Below are 18881 nucleotides of genomic sequence, written 5' to 3' on the forward strand. Positions count from 1 at the left end.
TTCCCAAAAAGAAAAAGAAAAAGAAAATCCCTTTTCAATATTTGCAAAAGAATTCCTTTTGAAGCAAATGGATAGAAAATTTGGATGAGAGAATGAAAAGGGCAGAAGCATGGGATGGGTGGAGATGCTTTAATGCGCTTCTAGATTTGACATGTGTCATCTTTTTCTCACTCTTCAAATATACTACTCTCTTCTCTTGTCTTATTTTTCTCTGTTTTCTTTTCTTTTTCTATCCTGTTTTTGGCGTTTGCAAGTCTCAGGCCCAGGTGTGTGTGTGTGTTTGTAAAAAAGAAGTCATCACATTTGAGCTGGTATTTTTTAAATTGTAAGTAAAGCACCCTCTTACATCTTCTTGTTTCTTGATTTTTTGATCCTCCACATGGATTTCAGCTGTTAAAGTTAAAGTCTTTGGACTTGGAAAATGAGAGGGAGAGGAAAAGGAGGGAAGGAAAGACTATAGAGTTGACAAATTAGGTACTGATTCTTCTTTTTAACCTTCTTTTCTTCTCCTTGCTTAATTATTGTCATCATGATTATTTGAGAGAGAGAGAGAGAGAGAGAGAGAGAGCTTCCAATTACAAGAGGCTGAGATAGGTTGCCTCAGATCCAGGGAAGTCAAGAAATATGTGTAATAAAAAGGTGCTTCCTTTGATGGGTTTTCCTGTGATTTCTGGGCTTTGCCTTTCTTGGGTTTCTTTCTCATGACCCCCTTTTGCCCTGTCTTTCTAGTGTGTATTAGATAAGGGGTTGGTTTCTAATCCAATCTGATTTTTGTTTTATTTCTTTTACAATTTTTTTTTTTTTTTTTTTTTTGGCATTTAAAGTTAGCTTCTTTCTTGCTGTAGTTGATGGAAGTAGATAGAGATGAGTCCAGAGAAGAAGTTGACAAGACCTCAAATTAACATGTCTTTATTGTAGAATTAGGGGTTAAGTTTCCACAAATGGAAGTTTGGATCCGTTGTTGTTGACCAGATCTGACTACCCATTTCATTTTCACCTCCTTTTAGCTCACCCATACATTCACATCTCCTGAATTGGCACCCACTTTCGGCCTTTATTTGAGTGTCTGAGCATGGAAATGGGTTTGTTAAAACCCACCATTCACATTCCCAAATCATTCTTACCAACAAAAGAAAGTCATAATTTGATTGAGAAATGACTGGTCGGTTGATGTTAGAGGGGTTGAAAGGTAACTTGTTGTATTGCCCAGATAAGGATTTTGATGGAGGAGATGTCACCGGCGGTCGCGGTGCCATTTAGAGTAGGTAACTCAGTCTGTGATAACCCAACTATAGCTACCCACATGAATATTACAAGTCTTAAGCTAATGACAGACAGTGCGGGGTTGCTATCTGATTCTGTCACCAGGAGTTCCACTGAGGCGGTTGCAGCTGGTGAAGAGGATTGTAATTGTAGTCATTCAGGGAATGAAGTTACTGTTGTTGCAGTATCGGTTGCAGAAGAGGAAAAAGGAGGAGGAGATCCATTGTTAGATATGATACCTCAAGACGAAAGCGATCGGGTTGCTACTGGTAACGTGATGGCTGGGGAAAGTGAGGAAGATGATTGCTTATCATTGGAGGGTGATCAGATACTTGATAGCTCTTGTTCATTCTCAGTGGCGAGTGAGTCAAGTAGCTTATGTTTAGAGGACTTCCTGGTGTACGAGACAACCTCTGAAGGAGTAACACTGAGTTCTATAGACATTGACAGGAACAGCTGTTTTGGTGATGTTGCTAAGGTGGCTGATATAGGTGATTCAAAAATTGAGACAGAGATCACTACTGATCCACTTTCTTTGTCAGTGAGCCTTGGGGAAGAAACTGGTCATGGGTCTGACCCAAAGCCATCTGATGTTGTTGTTCAATTGCCTGTGGAAGTAGGGGTCAAAGAAACAGTCAGCCGCAGTGTTTTTGAGGTAGAATATGTTCCACTTTGGGGGTTTACATCCTTGTGTGGGAGAAGACCAGAGATGGAAGATGCATTAGCAACTGTACCTCAGTTTTCAAAGATTCCAATTCAAATGCTGATAGGTGACCGAGTACTGGATGGCATGAGCAAGTGTATAAATCAGACTGTTCATTTCTTTGGAGTCTATGATGGTCATGGAGGCTCTCAGGTATGGTAACATGTTTCTGATGCTTTCCTTGTGCAATATATTCTACTTCATTTCATGTGTGTAATATCTTTTTGCCTGTAACTTGTTTCATGAGATTGGCTTTCACTTTGTTCAGGTGGCAAATTATTGTCGTGATCGTATGCATTTGGCTTTGGCGGAGGAGATAGAATTTGTTAAGGAGGGCCTAGTTCACACAAGTATCAAAGATAATTGCCTAGAGCAATGGAATAAGGCATTTACCAACTGTTTTCTTAAGGTTGATGCTGAAGTTGGAGGGAAGGATAGTCTTGATCCTGTTGCCCCTGAAACAGTTGGTTCCACTGCTGTTGTGGCCCTTATTTGTTCGTCTCATATCATAGTGGCAAACTGTGGTGATTCAAGAGCAGTTCTGTGTCGTGGGAAAGAACCCATGGCATTGTCAGTGGATCATAAAGTAAGAGATTCTATAACTTAAGGCTTGTATCTTATGGTTCATGACTGATTATTGAAACTAATCTGTGTTTGTTGTATTTTGTTGTAAATAACTGATTATGGCAACCGATTTTAGCCAAATCGAGAAGATGAATATGCAAGAATTGAGGCAGCTGGAGGCAAGGTCATACAATGGAATGGGCATCGTGTGTTTGGTGTTCTTGCTATGTCAAGGTCAATAGGTATGTGCTTCAACATTAATTTTTTTTTCCTCCTTCTAAATTCATGCTCTCCAGATGGTATTTACTTAAATTTCACGAATCACCAACAAGTTTGCTGTTTGTATGTAATTACTAAAGTAGCAAGCAGATAGGAATTCACATTCATTTTGAGAGAAGGTTCCATTGTGTACAGTGACTTTCATTGGTGATTTATCTCCTCTGATTTAATCATCAATGGTTAAATTCCACGTGGGTTCTTGAAACTGTTTGAGACAAGGCTATTGCTATTTTTTTGTCGGTGCCAAATTCATTATGGTGAATCCGTGATGAACTTCAGATTTATAATAATACGCATGAGCAAAACACTGAAGTTATTTAGTACAGAATATGCATAAAACTTGGTTAAGATTTGTAGATGTTTGATTCTAATTGGGTGAGTTTTGAAGACATGTGGGATTTAACTTCATATAGTAATGTATATGATTCAAATGAGTGCTGGTCCTGGGTAGGTGGTATCATGAGAAGACTTTTAGTGAAGAGTAGGGTTTGAAATTCGTGCAATGACTGCCTTTGCTGACAAAAGATCTTATCTCCAGTAAAGTAGTTACTGAACTTTGTACAAAAAGTCAAATATTGAAGTTAGGTCAAAAGTATTGTCTTTAAGACAAACATATATTCTTACTAGGTACATAGAAACAATGCATGCTAATCACATTTCAGTAGTTAAGCAGCTGGCAAACTTCAATTTCAACCTTGGTTTTGGGTTGCAGGCGATAGATATTTAAAACCATGGATCATTCCAGATCCAGAAGTGATGTTTATTCCTCGAACCAAAGATGACGAATGCCTCATTTTAGCCAGTGATGGTTTATGGGATGTTATGACGAATGAAGAAGCGTGTGACCTTGCTCGGAGACGAATACTCTTATGGCACAAGAAGAATGGTGTTACACTTCCACTGGAAAGAGGTGAGGGAATTGATCCTGCTGCTCAAGCAGCGGCGGAGTTCCTTTCCAGCCGTGCCCTTCAAAAAGGAAGCAAGGACAATATCACGGTGATTGTGATAGATTTGAAGGCTCAGAGGAAGTTTAAAAGCAAAACATGATGGTTACTTCATCCCTCGTACTGGATCAATTACCATTAGCTGTATGGTATGGAATTTCTTATGATCTGATATATTGTTGCCCATTTGTTTTTCACCTGGGCTTCATTGCTTGTTGAGAACTGCAGTCTGTATGTACCACATAGAACATCTGCAATTTTAGAATCTTTGGTTTAAAACTGTTTGATATAAACCGTGCCCAGTTCTCTCTGTAAATCTTAGCTGCATGTAGTAGGGATAGGAAATGGTTGCAGCATGATGCTTTTAACATTCCGGGCAAATTGTATTCATTATTGCCACCGAGTTAATCAGCTCAGTGAGGTATATACTTAATTATTTCAAGTGTAATGCTTGCTATCTTGCTCCTGCCAGTGTCACGATTTTATACCATAGTCTGCTCTACATTGTTTTTCTTAAAGGAAAAATGAACGACAAAGAAAGCCATATGATGGCAAACCAACTGGTATTTTCAAGTTTCAGTTTAAATTCCTTCCCGATTCTTCTTTTATAACAAATAGATGCGATCGAGCATGGAGGCTAGTATTTCCTGGAAGCCAACTCCTTCAAAACCTTGGGAAGATCTTTCTCACCCTGAACACTCTGAACCCACTTGGCGTTAATCTGTACTCGCTCAATGCTCTGCTTCAAGGTTCTAGTTATGGCAGGGTTAGGATGGGCTTTGAAGAACTCCTCTACTTCCTCAACCTTCTCAAATGAAGCAAGCTGCGGACCAAGATAAACCAAAAAAGGACAAATGAGAGCACATTAATAGAAGGAAAATGAAAAGGCATTAGGAAACTATGGATTGACTAATTTCAAATCTAAATCACACTACATATAAACATTGAGAAAGAACAAAGTTCCAAGAGTGAGATGGAACAAACCGGTGAAACAATTGCACTGACAAAGCGAGTAATTAGAAATCCAGAACCCCAGGTCTTTGAGATTTTCTCCCAGTTATCCTGTATTTAGATCATCCAAAAGGGAGGGAAGAATCATTGAAACAAATGAGGGAGGAAAAGAAAGAGAAGAAGCAAATTAGGCAATACAGAAGTGGACATTTTATAATACGCTCTTCAGAGATTAGTTCTTGGGAAGTTACCTTCAGCCAAGTCCAAGCTGTTTCCCGTCCTTTACTACAAACAGCAAGTCCAAAAATAGCATCCTGGTTGCGGACCTATATACATGAGTAATCAAAATTAGTATCTAAAGCTCTGAAATAATATGCAAAACCCCTTCAACCTCTAGTTAAGAGAAAAGTAATCTGAAATACCTCTGAAGTCAACAAAAAGTTGAGAACTTCCAGTATAATGTCTGGATCTGGACAGGATGCTAATGAACCTACAGGCACAGAAAGATACATTACTGCCACATTCTAACAAACTCGAATGTTCAACATCATTCTACAATATTTAATGATTGTAACCTAAAATGCGGTTTTTCTCCTCGCTTTGATCACTCTCTCTGTAAACTCTAAGAAGAGAGTCATAGCCTGCTCTGTTTGATTGGGTTACTGTTTGCATTACAGCCACATATGCTGCCTGCAACAATAGTCTAATGACCATCAGTAAGGAGGTTCGATGTCAAAAAACGGATGCTTGATTAACTATTTACATGTAAACAACCTTTCTAATGTCAGGAGGAAGGAGAGGCGTATTTCTGTCATCTATGTAGGCATGAAAACGCCTCCTTGCTTCATTAATTGTCAGGTCATGTCCAAATAAAGCAAGGGTGGTCAAAACTTCCCCTCTCAACATTGCATCTAAATGGCTCTCACCGGGTTTGGGCTGCCAACCAAGCTTCCTGTAAATAGATTCACAAAGAAGTAAATAATTTTAACAAAAACAAAGAAAAAGCAAGGAAAAAAAATCTTGTGGATAGGCAGAGTCAAACATTTGTTCTTGCCCTAACTTCTTGGTCATCCGACAAGCTTATCAGTTTATGTACCGTACTTACAAATTACACAGCAATGCCATGGCCCATTTGTGATTGACTCGAAGAGGGCTGCTCAACTAAAAAATATCCGAAAGAAGGACGTACGGGCGACATGTTTGTTCACATTAGGTAGACTTAACAGTACTCATTGACATAAATACAGAAATATGTGTATACAGCATACACTTTGCATCCTATTTTAATGCGGATATACCAAAATCTACCTTAGGACGGAATATTTATCTGTAAATAGGAAAACAAGAACTCAGGTCATCCTATGAAGGAAAATTTTTGACTTTTCACTATCTGGGTTACCAATGCCTCGGTGTTATATTACTACAGCCATTTTTTAAGCTTAGGTCAACATGATGAGACGGGGTATTCAACTATTAACAGTAATTCCGTACTATATGTTGTAGACTAAAACATTATTTTTGCCAATCTCCAACACCCAACACTTAATCTGGTAAGTTTGCCATACAGCTCCCATTAGAAAGATTGTTGTAGGCACTTCAGCAGTGGTAAAAAAAGGACAACTTACTCTGCAGAGTACTGAAGAAGGCCAATAAAGAACTGATTGATGAGATCAAGTAGCTCGGGTATTGCATCAGCTGCAATTCTTGCGAGCTTTTGACTAATCTGTGAAAAGTGAGTGCCAGAATTAGACTAGGGTCCATAGTACAATAACACAAACACAATAGAGAGGTTATCCTTACAGAAATCAAATTTGACAGGACTGTATAGTCAAGTTCCTCTTTGTAAGCAGCCAACAAGGTAAGCAACGAAGCAAAAGACAGCTGACGAGCCATAGAAAGGGCATATGAATCATCCAAAATGCCTGTTAAAGTAAATACTTGATCACAACCAAAACTTCAATTCTTACTACGAAAGAGACAAGTCAGTATGTGAGTGTAAACTGTAAAGATGACTACCAAATCTGTCTGTTGCAGACAAGTGTTTGTTCTGTATAGCATTTCTTAGTGTAGCTGCAAGTTTCTCATCATATTTCACCCTGTAAAAACCAGCTTGATCTACATTGATTTTTATCCAACTGCATACTGTATTGTTTTTATTGCACATGCTTCCACTTTCAGTCTCTGCTATTGAACAACCTAGAAATTCCTTTATGTCAAGAGTTTCAGACTTAGTTTTGAGTAGGAAGCTCTTGCGTAAATCATACGAGCCACAGCATAATGTTATTGGCACAATCCATTCTCCTTCGCCTTGGGAACCACTTGACAAGAATTGTGTCTGCAATTTAATAATTTATCAGTTAGACATTTGCTAATTTCTATGTACCATTGAATAAATCCAAACCAACAATTTTGAAGGCTTATATGTGCATTAGTATTCCAAAAGGAAACCTGATCAAACTTCAATTTTTGATCTTTGACTTCGACAGAAACAACTGGGTAGCCTTTCTGCTGCGTCCACGAATTCATCAGCTTGTTCACAGGTTCACCAGATCCCTCTTCAAGGGCAGCCCATAAGTCTTCTGTCTTTGCATTTGAGTAAGCATGTTTCTTTACATATGCAGCCAGTGACCTCTGGATTCACCAAAAACTAATGTGTGTTAAACTATGTAATACATGAGACATGGATTGAATAAAAATAAGAATAGAAAAGAAAAATAATCAGTTACACATTATATAGATATTAGACTAAACGCTGTTAGACTTTACAAAAAATGAAGACATATGATACAGATAATAGAAAAACAAATACCCTACATCATTGACTTTAAAACCTATGACATGAGAAAATAAGACCATAGTTTATGTTCAGTGATCATCAGGGACATATAAATGTCAGATTTCTGGGAAGCTTGAGATTAGCAGAAGCTCAAATTCACAAAACAAACTACCTAGCACTCAAAATTTGACCAAAGAAGACAAGCCCAACTGCTCTCAGTCTTTCACAACAAGATTTTTCTACTCTCTAAAATTGTGCAATGCATTTCTAAAAGTTGAACTTTCTTGTCCATGACAAAAATCATAAACATAAAAATCTCAAAAATCAAGATAGTTGCTTCAAGAGGGACAACTGCTAGAGAACCAAGGGACCAACCTCAAAGGGTGCAGCACCAAGATAATTTTGTAGCATCCTAATAACAGAAGCACCTTTTGTATAACTTATTGCATCAAATATTTCATCAACCTCAGCAGCATGATTTATCTCCACCTGCAAAAAGTTAAAACATTAGAAAACTAAAACAAGTACATACTAAATAATTCCCTAAAAATATACTGTTGAATGTTTAAACCCTATCATTCAGGAGACCAAGCTGCAACGTCCTGAATTAGATATTTATTTAAACTTAGTCCAGGTAGAAAGTACCTCGATGGGGTGGGATTCTTCAAGACCATCCAGCTTAAGACCCTCAGTAGATTCATCAAGAAACTGAGTCCATATTTTCCACTCAGGAAACAAGCTCTCAGTAGCTAAATAGCTCACCTAATGGAATAGAATACTTATTTTAAGTCCACAAGCCTGCAAAATAAAGTAACAAGTACAAGTGTACAACATATGAAACCAAGGATATACCCATGTTGCAAATCCCTCATTGAGCCATAAATGTGTCCACCATTCCATGGTTACAAGATTGCCAAACCACTGGTGTGCCAATTCATGTGCTACGGTTATTGTAACCTTGTACAAAACAAAATGAAATAATTAAACATAACTTTGAGTGCAAAAACAATAGCTCCATGTTATATAACAAGGATAAAATCTGAAAGCTAGACTAAATTTAGAATATGCATGTTACATTTTGCTTGACGGAAGCTGAAGAATGCTGATCATCAAAGAGCAAAGCTGTCTCACGGTATGTAACTAAACCATAATTCTCCATGGCCCCAGCCGAAAAATCAGGGATTGCGACCATATCCAATTTTGGCAAAGGGTAAGGCACACCAAAGTATCTGTAGAACATGTCATCGTTGTGTTGTATTAAAATACCAAAAGGAACAGTGCAGCATGAGCAGATAGGACATAAAAACTTGAGTTACTAATACTTATTGTCTACAGCATGCATGAAGTGTGAATGACAGATTGTAACATGAATAACCAATAACCCTTTTTGATATATTAACATACTTTTTGTACAATTCAAGTGTCTTGACAGCAACCTGCAAAGCAAATTTCCCTCGGTTTTCCTTACCAACTTGACAATAGACCCTCACTTTGACCCCTGTAACGAGATCAAATATGACAATATGAAGAAAGGGTTGTACTAACATAAGCGAGCGAAAAATGGATATTGATTATGGGTTTACCATCAGAAGTGTGATCTTCAATGTAATCGAACAATCCAACAACAATGGCCACCAAATATGTAGACATAATTGGTGTCTCCTGATATGAAACTGTCTTCCGATGTCCATTCACTATTTCTTGTGAAACTGGCATGTTGGAAAGAGCTACCAATTCAGATGGTACATCTTCCAATGTAATTTTGAATGTAGCCTGTAAACCAGAGCACCAGTAAGAAACAACAATGTCCGGTCATTAAATCTACAAGTGCCACAGTCAAACCAAAAACACCATTCTTTTCTCTTTTTAACCGAAGATGTTGATCTAAACACAATACTAGTACAAATCACAACTTAAAGCCAACAGTGTGTGTTTGTGTCAGAGACAGAGAGAGACCTTGCAAGCAGGTTCATCCCAACACGGAAAGCAGCGCTTGGCATCAACCGGTTCAAACTGTGTAACAGCCATGTTTTTCTTCTCCCCATTATGCTCATATGTACTGCACACAGAATTCAAATCAAAATTCCAACATATATCTATTTCATTGAAACACTTAGCTGCATTCGAATACCTTCTATAGAATCCCTTCATCTTGTCATTCAAAATTCCTTGAAACCCAATAGCCAAAACTCCCAGCCCAACTGGAATCGTCTCCTCAAACTCCATGACCAAAATGCCATCATCTTCAAATCCGTCGACTTTCGATGGCTTGAAAACCTGACCAAGCATTCATTTGATTTCAGAAACACTAGGAATGAAAAATTAGATTAACGATCAATTAGTGATTGAAGGTGGTCAGAGATGGCTAGATCAGCAGTACTGATACCTTGGAAGAGTCTAGTTGAGTGAAGGACACCGCAGGGGGGTTGACGGAGAGCTCGGCCGCGTTGAGGACGATGAAGCGGGTATCGGAGACGATGTCGAGGTCGATGGCGACGGAGCCGACGAATTGGCAGGCGACGAGGTCGGGTCTGAGCCTTACGTCGTAGCGTTTCGGCACGGCGAATTTGGGAAGCCGAGATTGGCCTTTGAACTGTGACATTTTTGCTTAGAGACGGAGACTGGGATTTGGATTTCACGGAGGTTCTCTGCTGTTTGGTGGACTTGTGTGTCAAGATTGCAGTGGACTCTTTGTATTTATTTCTGCTCCCTAATAATCGGTACTCCTGTAGTCCTGTAGTAGTAGAAAAGGTGACAGTTTCATGCAATCCTGGGCCTTTATTTTCATTTATTTTTTTTCTTTTTCTTTTTATCAGAGGTGAGATAGCAAGTCATCGATCATTTCTTTGATCGGAAGTGAGGTAGCAAATCATCTCAGTTACGTTAGTAACACATCTACACAGTTAGTATTCAGACCAAGTTCCACGAGGATATACTAGCAATACCAGAGTAATCCCAAGCAACTGGTGCATGAATCCAAATGTTCTAGTGGGAGTTGGAACTCTAGCCATAAACTAGTGAGAGTTAGGACTCGGAACACTAGGCACGAGGGTTGGGACTCGGAACACTAGCCACTTTGACCGCAAACCGGTGTGGGTTTAGACTTAGAAGAAGCTAGACACAAAAGTTTCATGCTAGGCCGCTTGACAAGCTTACCACACCAATGATTTATTTATTTAATTTCTTTTTACTACATTTATTATTATTATCTATACTATTATTAGGAGAATAAATTACAATAACTGTTTCAATCCATTCTCTTTTTTTTTTTGTGGTTCTAGTTGGACCCCTAAATTTGATATTTGGACTTCCAATTTTTTTCAGTTATTAATTGACTTTGTCAATTTATATGAAAAGACAAATAAGGATAAAGAGCGAGAAATGAAAAATTAAGTAAGTAAATAAATAAATACTCTTCTTACTTGCTCCAACCAAATATAACATTTAATTTAAATTTTTTTTCCCAATATTTCCTTATATTGCTTATATAGTTTTATAATTTACTTAAAACAATTAAGTAAAAATAATAATTTCTATACATGGCCTATCATTTATTACAAAGGTAAATTCAAAACAATATGATTTGGAATTTTCTTAAACTAAATTAATTGAATATTATGATATAGTTATTACTCGATCATCCAACCCAATACCCTTGAAATCCTTCTTTTAGCAAATTCAAAGGGATTCCAACAAAATATCAAGATCGAGAACCAACCATTTGATTCATTTTGGTAGAGGAGAGACCTACTTATAAGAGAGAATGTCATGTGATTTTGATTCATTTTTCTTCTCGTAGTTGCAGATAGAGATAAAAGGTAGAACAACATACAACATGATGTTCAAGGGTGTTTTAGTAAAAATAAGGAGATCTACGTAGCTTTTCAAGTATTTTAAAAAATAAATTATCCAAATAGAAAATTTAGAGGTCCAACTAGAATCACCATTTTTTCTTTTTGAAAAAAAAAAAATTGCACATGCAGAGCATGTTTTATAAGAGGCAAATGAATTACTTAAGGTAAAAAAAAAACCAACATAATCAAATAAAAGGAGGCCATTTATTTGATTAAGGAGATCTATGTAGCTTTTCAAGTATTTTAAAAAGTAAATTATCCAAATAGCAAATTTAGAGGTCCAACTAGAACCACCATTTTTTTTTCTGAAAAAAAAAAAATTACTTGCACATGCAAAGCATATTTTATAAGAGGCAAAAGAATTACTTGGGGTAAAAAAAAAAACCAACAGAATCAAATAAAAGGAGGCCATTTATCAAATCATATGGAGAGAAAAATAACAGTGCTACATTATCGAATCAGATATTAAATTAAAAATCCATAAATACATTATTATCAATTTGCTAATGATCCTTTATTTATATTCGAATGACATGATTAGAGAAATTCACTCTTCAAGCCCAACATGGAATCTAGTATTTCCTGTATGCCAACTCCGTCACAGCATCAGCAAGATTCTTCTCACCCTGGATGCTCTCAACCCATTTGGCGTTGATCTTTACCCGCTCGATGCTCTGCTTCAAGGTTCTAGTTATGGCGGTGTTGGGATGAGCTTTGAAGAACTCATCCACTTCCTTTACCTTATCCAAGGAAGCAAACTGCGCAAGGAACGAGGTAACCAGCAAAGGAAAATGCATTAGAAAAATGGCAACAACATCAATTTCTCAAGGGAAAGAGAGAGAGAGAACATACATGTGAGACAGTTGCACTGACAAAGCGAGTAATCAGAAATCCAGAACCCCAGGTCTTAGAGATGTGCTCCCAGTTATTCTGTAGTTCAATCATCCAGAGCAAAATGTAAAGAAATATATTTGGAGACAATTCTGCAGTTTGTAATAAACTCTGCTGAACACTCAAAATCAGACTAATAGAGAAGCCAGCCAATGGTGAAATTAGTTCCCCCACACAATAAACAACCCGGTACACTAAGTGATTCCATATAGAAGTCGAAGCATTTTCATGTACACAAGTCATGCAAAGATCCAAGCTCCCATCCCCATCTTTTGTTTCCAATTTTATCTCTTATAATTCCCCCCCCCCCCCCCCCCCCCCCCCTTGGAAATTACCTTCAGCCACGTCCAAGCTGTTTCTCGTCCTTCACTACCAACAGCTAGTCCAAAGACAGCATCTTGACTACGAACCTATACAGATGTGCATTCAACGTCAGTACCATTGAGCTGTTAGATACTCTATTTATTACTAATATATAACTTCCAACCTCCAATTAAGAGAGACGATATCTGAAATACCTCTTTAGTCAGCAAAAAGTTGAGAACTTCAAGTATTATGTCAGGATCTGGACACGATGCTAGTGAACCTACAGGCAGAGAAAGATATGTTACTTCACAAGTGAACAAACTCCAATGTTAACATCATATAGAAAATGATTATTATTACCTAAAATGCGGGTCTTCTCCTGGCTTAGATCAGTCTCTCTGTAGACTCTGAGAAGAGATTCATAGCCCGATCTGTTAGATGCAGTTACTCGTTGCATTACAGCCACATATGCTGCCTGCAACAATAGTACATAACAAACATTAGTGAGGCCTTTCAAGGCTAAATATGTATGTTGATGTTTGCATAAAAAACCAGTGGCTTCTTTGATAGTTATAAAAAACAACCCTTCTTATGTCAGGAGGAAGGAGTGATGTATTTCTGTCATCTGAGAAGGCATTAAACCGCCTGATTGCTTCATCAATTGTTAGATCATGTCCAAATGAAGCAAGGGCGGTCAAAAGTTCTCCTCTCAACATTGCATCTAAATGGCTCTCGCCTGGTTTTGGTTGCCAACCAAGCTTCCTGTAGATATAGTCAAGATTAAAATAAAATAATCAACCAAATAAGGAAAAAGAGACTAATCATACATATAGTTCGAGACAGTCAAACATTCTCACCTTCTCAATATTCTTTGTCATCAGAAGATCTTACCTAAATCAACAGTTTTTACTCACATAAATGCATATACACTTTACCGGCAATCCTAGAATTCTCATATATAAGATTCCATATCTCATGGTAAAGGTCAGCATGTATGTCTAGAGGAAGGAAATTCAATTTGACTGCAAGATGCTTCTTTCTTTCCTTTCGGGGGTGGTCCATTTCCTCAGTGTGACACTTCTATCACTTTATTTATACATCAACATAATTTGACAGGTTTTCAACTTTTAACACTAAATGATTCATGCTAGACCCTATATTCTATAATATTTTCAGCAGTCTTATGGACTGAGGAATTCATAACCCCCGGGATTTTATTTTCATGGATTTCCAATACAACATCACTTTAATCATCTATATCTCCCATGATCTTCTTTCTCTGCATAGGCAGTTTAGCAAATTTGCCATATGACTCCTGTTATTTATTAGATATGATATGAAACTGACTCATATCACGTGAGGTTAAAAAAGCAGTGGACAGAGCAATTTCAATTGTTACAGATCTCAATTTCAGATCGTCTTAGGTACTATAGCTGTACAGAAAATAACTAACTCACTCTGCAGGGTACTGGAGAAGGCCAATAAAGAACTGATTAAGGAGATCCACTAGCTCGGGTACAGCATCATCAGCAATTCTTTTCAGCTTATAACTTACCTGTAAAAAGTAAAGGACCGGAATCAGACCTAGGCCATAAAAGAAGTAGCAATAACACAATGCAAACAAGATCATTACAGTAATCAGATTTGAAAGCACTGTGTAGTCAAGTTCCTCTTTGTAAGCACCCAACAAGGTAAGCAATGAGACAAAAGACTGCTTGCGAGCCGTAGTAAGGGCAGCTGCATCATCCAAGATGCCTGAAAAGGAAAAAAAAAATTGATGAAAAGTGCTATTCTCACCATCTAAATATAAACAAAAGTGTGTATGAAAAGCGCATTACCATATCTGTCAGTTGCAGACAAGTATTTCTTCTCTATCGCATTTCTTAATTGAGCTGCAAGTTCATCATCATATTTCACCCTGTAAAAACCTGCCCGATCCACATTGAGCTTTATCCAACCACATTGTCCATTGTTTTTATTGCATGTGCTTCCAGTCTCCGCAACTGAGCAACCCAGAAATTCCTTTACGTCCAGACTTTCGGACTTTGTTTGTAGTAGGAAACTTTTGCGTACATCATATGAGCCACAGCATAATGTTATCGGCACGATCCATTGCCCAGTGCCTTCAGAACCACTTGACAAGAATTGTGTCTGCCAGTATTAATTTATTAGATCTTTGTTCATTTCCAAATACCATGGAATAAAAGCTAAACAAACAATTTAACAACTTATATATGTATCAAAACCCTAAACAAATAATTTAACAGCTTGTATATTTATAGCTCCAAGTTCTTTCAGAGCTTCATTTGATAATTAAATGAAGGACCGGAAACAGAAGGAAACCTGTTCAAACTCCAATTTCTGATCTTTGACCTTGACGGAAACAACTGGGTAACCTTGTTGCTTTGTCCATGAATTCATTAGCTTGTTCACAGGTTCACCAGATCCTTCCTCCAGGGCAGCCCATAGATCTTCTGTTTTTGCATTCGAATAGGCATGCTTTTTAATATATGAAGCCAGTGACCTCTGCATGCAAGAACAAACAATTTTTAACTGAACTTTTAATGAGAATTAGTTATTGAAAGTTAAAAATTCAAGAATATGAGACACATTATCATATGCTAAATAGTGCGTGATTCTTCAAATGGCCATCAAATTTAACTACAGTAATACCTCCCAATATAACATTTTAAAAAGTCCTATCCGCAACAACCTTATATACTCCTCACCAACAATCTCAGTATTCTAAATCACTCCAGCAGCTTTCTAGAGACATATCCTCCAATATCTACCCTCTTAGAATAGGACATGCACAGATCTCTTGATAGTTTCCATGAGATAAATTTAAAATCTAAGAAAACAAGATAGTTGCTTCAAGAGGAACAACTGCTAGAAAATCGAAGGCCCAACCTGAAAGGGTTCAGCACCAAGATAGCTTTGTAGCATCCGAATAACAGAAGCACCTTTCCTATAGCTTATAGCATCAAATATTTCATCCACCTCACAAGCATGATTTATCTCCACCTGTGCAGGAAAAGAGATTAAGTTATAAGATGCCAACACCCCCCAAATGTAGCAGTGGGGGTTTTAAGCCTGTGAGGAAGGTATCCACAGTTCCATAGCCGGCAATAGCAAATTTTGGATAAGAAATATATATAATCTATGATAACTTAGTCCATGTAGAAATACCTCGATAGGGTGAGATTCTTCGAGCCCATCCAGCCTAAGACCTTCAGTAGATTCATCAAGAAACTGAGTCCATATTTTCCATTCAGGGAATAGGCTATCAGCAGCTAAATAGCTCACCTAATAACAAAAGATACATCAATCAGTCCTGCGAGCATGTAGAATAAAAAAATTCGACAAATGGAATTAGAGAATATATACCCAAGTTGCAAATCCCTCATTCAGCCATAAATGTGTCCACCATTCCATTGTTACAAGATTTCCAAACCACTGGTGGGCCAATTCATGTGCCACCACAGTTGCAACCTTTTACAAGAATCAAATTTAATGATTAAACATAACTTGGGAGCAAAAATAAAGTTTGAAATCTAGAGTAGCATTCAAATGTAATGTTACCCTTTGCTTGTTGGCAGCTGCAGAATGCTGTTCATCAAAGAGCAAAGCTGTTTCACGGTATGTAACTAAACCATAATTCTCCATGGCCCCAGCAGAAAAATCAGGAATTGCAACCATATCCAATTTGGGCAAAGGGTATGGTACAGCAAAGTATCTGTAGAATATGCCGACATTGATTTCATATTGAATGCCAAATAATGCAGCATGAACACAAAAGAAATAAAAACTTGAGTGACAACTACTCATAGTGCACATCATGTATTATGCTTGATTAACAACAGCTTGGAAAATGATAATTACATGATATATAAACATACTCTTGGTACAATTCGAGTGTTTTGACAGCCACGTTCAAAGCAAGTTTCCCTTGGTTTGCTTTACCAACTTGACAATATACGCGCACTTTGACTCCTGTCAAGAGATAAAATGTCACACCATCACTACATTGTTATAGTAGCATACACACAAAACACCAGACATTGTTTATGAACATACCATCTGATGTATGATCTTCAACATAGTCAAACAATCCAACAACAACAGCCACTAAATATGTAGACATAATTGGTGTCTCCTGATATGAAACTGTCTTCAGATGTCCATCCACTTTTTCTTCAACAACCGGCATGTTGGAGAGGGCTACTAATTCAGATGGAACACCATCCAGTGTAATCTTGAATGTAGCCTGTAAGTCAAAGTGCCAGTGAGAATAAAAGTAGTCAAGCCATAAACTCTAGAATGCAATGATTTAACCAAAAGAGACCTTCCAAGCAGGTTCGTCCCAACATGGAAAGCACCGCCTGGCATCAACAGGTTCAAACTGGGTAACTGCCATATTTTTCTTCTCACCATTATGCTCATATGTACTGCATAGAATAAATCACAGTTTAAGCTTTTCTGCTTTCTTGAAGTATATAAACCCAAGGAACAAAAAGAAGGTATGCTTCGCAAGATAAGCGACATATAAAGCGTACCTTCTATAGAATCCCTTCATCTTGTCATTCAAAATTCCTTCAAACCCAATGGCCAAAACTCCCGGCCCGGTGGGAAGTGTCTCTCCAAACTCCAAAACCAAAATGCCATCTTCTTCGAATGTCTCAGCTTTCAAAGGCTTGAAAACCTGCTCAAACATTAATTCAGTCCGTGTCATTCACAGTTAGAACAACACCATCTCTTTCTAATAAGTCAAAGAGAAAGAGTCAAGGAGGTGATATTTCAAATGCCAAAAATGGTCTCTTTCCTTTTCCTACAATTTGAAACAGCGCACTAAGATCTAGTTGACTATCCTCTAAAAAAACCTCTAAGATCATCAACTGGATCCATTCACTCGCTGAGAAATCATGATCATGAATTAAATCGATGAAATAATCAGGAATTAGTTAACAACACGCTTTGACTTTACTAATCGAGTTTCAATCACTACCGCAGACCTATAGAGATTGATGAAAGCAAAGTCCTCAACTCTCTTAACAACAACAAAACAAAAATAGAAGGAAGCAAAAGGAAATGCGGTTCGACCTCTGAAGAGTTTTTGTGACTGAAAGAGACGGTTGCGGCGTCGACGGCGAGCTCGGCGGCATTGAGGACGATGAAGTTGGTATCGGATACGATATCGAGGTCGATGGCGACGGAACCGGCGAATTTGCAGGCGGCGAGGTCCGGTTTGAGGCTAACGTCGTAACGTTTGGGGACGGCGAATTTGGGAAGGCGGGGTTGGCCTTTGAACTGCTCCGCCATGATTGTTCAGACTCACAGAGAGAGAGAGAGAGAGAGAGAGACTGGACTGTGTGAGACTCCTTGAGAATGATTATCACGATGCTCGAGTCGCAAATTGCGTCTATTTAACGTGTTACGTACTGAGAGGCTGTTTACTTTCTTTCTAAAACTCTGTTTTCTTTCTTAAAAAAATAAAGAGTGTATGGATCATTGAAAGGATAATTTTTTTTTTTTTTTGGGGAATTTTATCTTGATATATTCTTTCAAATTTTTTATCTTAATATCTTCAACTTCAATGAAGATATTAAGATAAAAAAAATTTGGAAGAATATATTACTATCGTGTGAAGGAATTTATCTTGAAAGAATAATTACTATTGTGTGAACATGAGAAATATTCTTGGCGTTGTAATCAAGAAAAATTCACATCAATTCATGTACAAACTGTCTACAAATCGATTAATTTATTAAAAAATAAAAAATAAAAGTTTAGAAGCCAGACAAGCTAGAAATTGATTAATTGGCCTCGTCGCAGTGTAGCGAGTGCTGCCAGGCGGGGAGTTTTGTGCTCCTATTAGAGCAAGTGCACCGCATCAGGCAAATGGCAAAGGCAAAAGGAGAGGTTTTGCCTCCAAATTATGCACTATTCATTGATTTTGCCTTTGCCTTTCATTTTTTTGGTGCACCCCTATAAGGCAAGACTTTCATCTGCTGCAGAGTACATTCTTTTCTTCTCAGTTTTGCCCTTTCTTCTGCTTCTCTTTCTTCTTCCCCTTCTTCTCTGTTTCTGTCTTCTTCTCTGTAGCAAGGTCAAAAGTGGGAAGAGAAAAAGCTGGCAGATAAAATGAATTGTTTCATCTGCTTTAATTATGCAGGCCCCACGGGATTGGTCGACCAAATGAAGAGGCAAAAGTTGCCAGTGTGCTTGGTCGATCAAGCTTTTAATCAGGCAAAACACATGCGGTGCATGGATTGTTTTTTGATTTTGGGCTGATTAAGAGGCAAGACCATGGTCTTGCCAGCGGCGGTGCATTTGCTCTTATAAGATATTGT

At 37.8% G+C, this 18881-nt stretch overlaps 3 protein-coding genes across 8 annotated transcripts; 1 reads left to right on the forward strand and 2 right to left on the reverse strand.

Moving 5' to 3' along the window:
• Positions 1 to 189: 189 nt before the first annotated feature.
• Positions 190 to 4201, forward strand: LOC112174019 (protein phosphatase 2C 16). 6 transcript variants are annotated; one of them, XM_024311708.2, is made up of 5 exons: positions 190 to 325; positions 846 to 2119; positions 2235 to 2552; positions 2667 to 2772; positions 3522 to 4201. In XM_024311708.2, the coding sequence occupies exons 2-5, from the start codon at positions 1223 to 1225 to the stop codon at positions 3854 to 3856; spliced, it is 1656 nt and encodes a 551-aa protein (XP_024167476.1). In that variant the 5' UTR covers positions 190 to 325; positions 846 to 1222; the 3' UTR covers positions 3857 to 4201. The 6 variants fall into 6 exon arrangements, with proteins under 6 accessions (XP_024167476.1, XP_040365728.1, XP_024167471.1 ...); XM_040509794.1 differs by having other exon boundaries at positions 217 to 746; positions 2647 to 2772; positions 3522 to 3660; XM_024311703.2 differs by having other exon boundaries at positions 222 to 746.
• Positions 4202 to 4212: 11 nt separating this feature from the next.
• On the reverse strand, positions 4213 to 10227 carry LOC112174016 (aminopeptidase M1). Its single transcript, XM_024311700.2, has 19 exons — positions 9867 to 10227; positions 9612 to 9757; positions 9437 to 9539; positions 9064 to 9253; positions 8885 to 8978; positions 8556 to 8709; positions 8333 to 8437; positions 8126 to 8242; positions 7856 to 7969; positions 7153 to 7335; positions 6721 to 7039; positions 6505 to 6626; positions 6330 to 6427; positions 5479 to 5656; positions 5280 to 5394; positions 5127 to 5194; positions 4956 to 5030; positions 4738 to 4815; positions 4213 to 4576 (listed from the first exon to the last, which is right to left on the reverse strand). The coding sequence occupies exons 1-19, from the start codon at positions 10080 to 10082 to the stop codon at positions 4391 to 4393; spliced, it is 2661 nt and encodes an 886-aa protein (XP_024167468.1). The 5' UTR covers positions 10083 to 10227; the 3' UTR covers positions 4213 to 4390.
• Positions 10228 to 11745: 1518 nt separating this feature from the next.
• LOC112174018 (aminopeptidase M1) lies at positions 11746 to 17943 on the reverse strand. Its single transcript, XM_024311702.2, has 19 exons — positions 17632 to 17943; positions 17088 to 17233; positions 16877 to 16979; positions 16609 to 16798; positions 16431 to 16524; positions 16114 to 16267; positions 15919 to 16023; positions 15721 to 15837; positions 15442 to 15555; positions 14875 to 15057; positions 14370 to 14682; positions 14165 to 14286; positions 13989 to 14086; positions 13116 to 13293; positions 12892 to 13006; positions 12744 to 12811; positions 12561 to 12635; positions 12187 to 12264; positions 11746 to 12092 (listed from the first exon to the last, which is right to left on the reverse strand). Exons 1-19 carry the CDS (start codon positions 17848 to 17850, stop codon positions 11907 to 11909), a joined length of 2658 nt encoding a protein of 885 aa, XP_024167470.1. The 5' UTR covers positions 17851 to 17943; the 3' UTR covers positions 11746 to 11906.
• Positions 17944 to 18881: the final 938 nt, after the last annotated feature.

The sequence above is a fragment of the Rosa chinensis genome, chromosome 6 (genome assembly GCF_002994745.2).
Source record: "Rosa chinensis cultivar Old Blush chromosome 6, RchiOBHm-V2, whole genome shotgun sequence".
Classification (NCBI taxonomy): Eukaryota; Viridiplantae; Streptophyta; class Magnoliopsida; order Rosales; family Rosaceae; genus Rosa; species Rosa chinensis.

Coding starts and splice junctions, on each gene's coding strand:
- LOC112174016 (XM_024311700.2), bottom strand. CDS start 10,082: ATGTCACAGTTCAAAGGCCAATCTCGGCTTCCCAAATTCGCCGTGCCG. Junction 6,428..6,504: donor TCCTGTCAAATTTGATTTCT/GTAAGGATAACC, acceptor CACTTTTCACAG/ATTAGTCAAAAGCTCGCAAG. Junction 4,816..4,955: donor CAGCTTGGACTTGGCTGAAG/GTAACTTCCCAA, acceptor ATCTAAATACAG/GATAACTGGGAGAAAATCTC.
- LOC112174018 (XM_024311702.2), bottom strand. CDS start 17,850: ATGGCGGAGCAGTTCAAAGGCCAACCCCGCCTTCCCAAATTCGCCGTC. Junction 16,980..17,087: donor ATGAAGGGATTCTATAGAAG/GTACGCTTTATA, acceptor TATTCTATGCAG/TACATATGAGCATAATGGTG. Junction 16,799..16,876: donor GGGACGAACCTGCTTGGAAG/GTCTCTTTTGGT, acceptor TTTGACTTACAG/GCTACATTCAAGATTACACT.
- LOC112174019 (XM_024311708.2), top strand. CDS start 1,223: ATGGAGGAGATGTCACCGGCGGTCGCGGTGCCATTTAGAGTAGGTAAC. Junction 2,120..2,234: donor ATGGTCATGGAGGCTCTCAG/GTATGGTAACAT, acceptor CACTTTGTTCAG/GTGGCAAATTATTGTCGTGA. Junction 2,773..3,521: donor TGCTATGTCAAGGTCAATAG/GTATGTGCTTCA, acceptor TTTGGGTTGCAG/GCGATAGATATTTAAAACCA.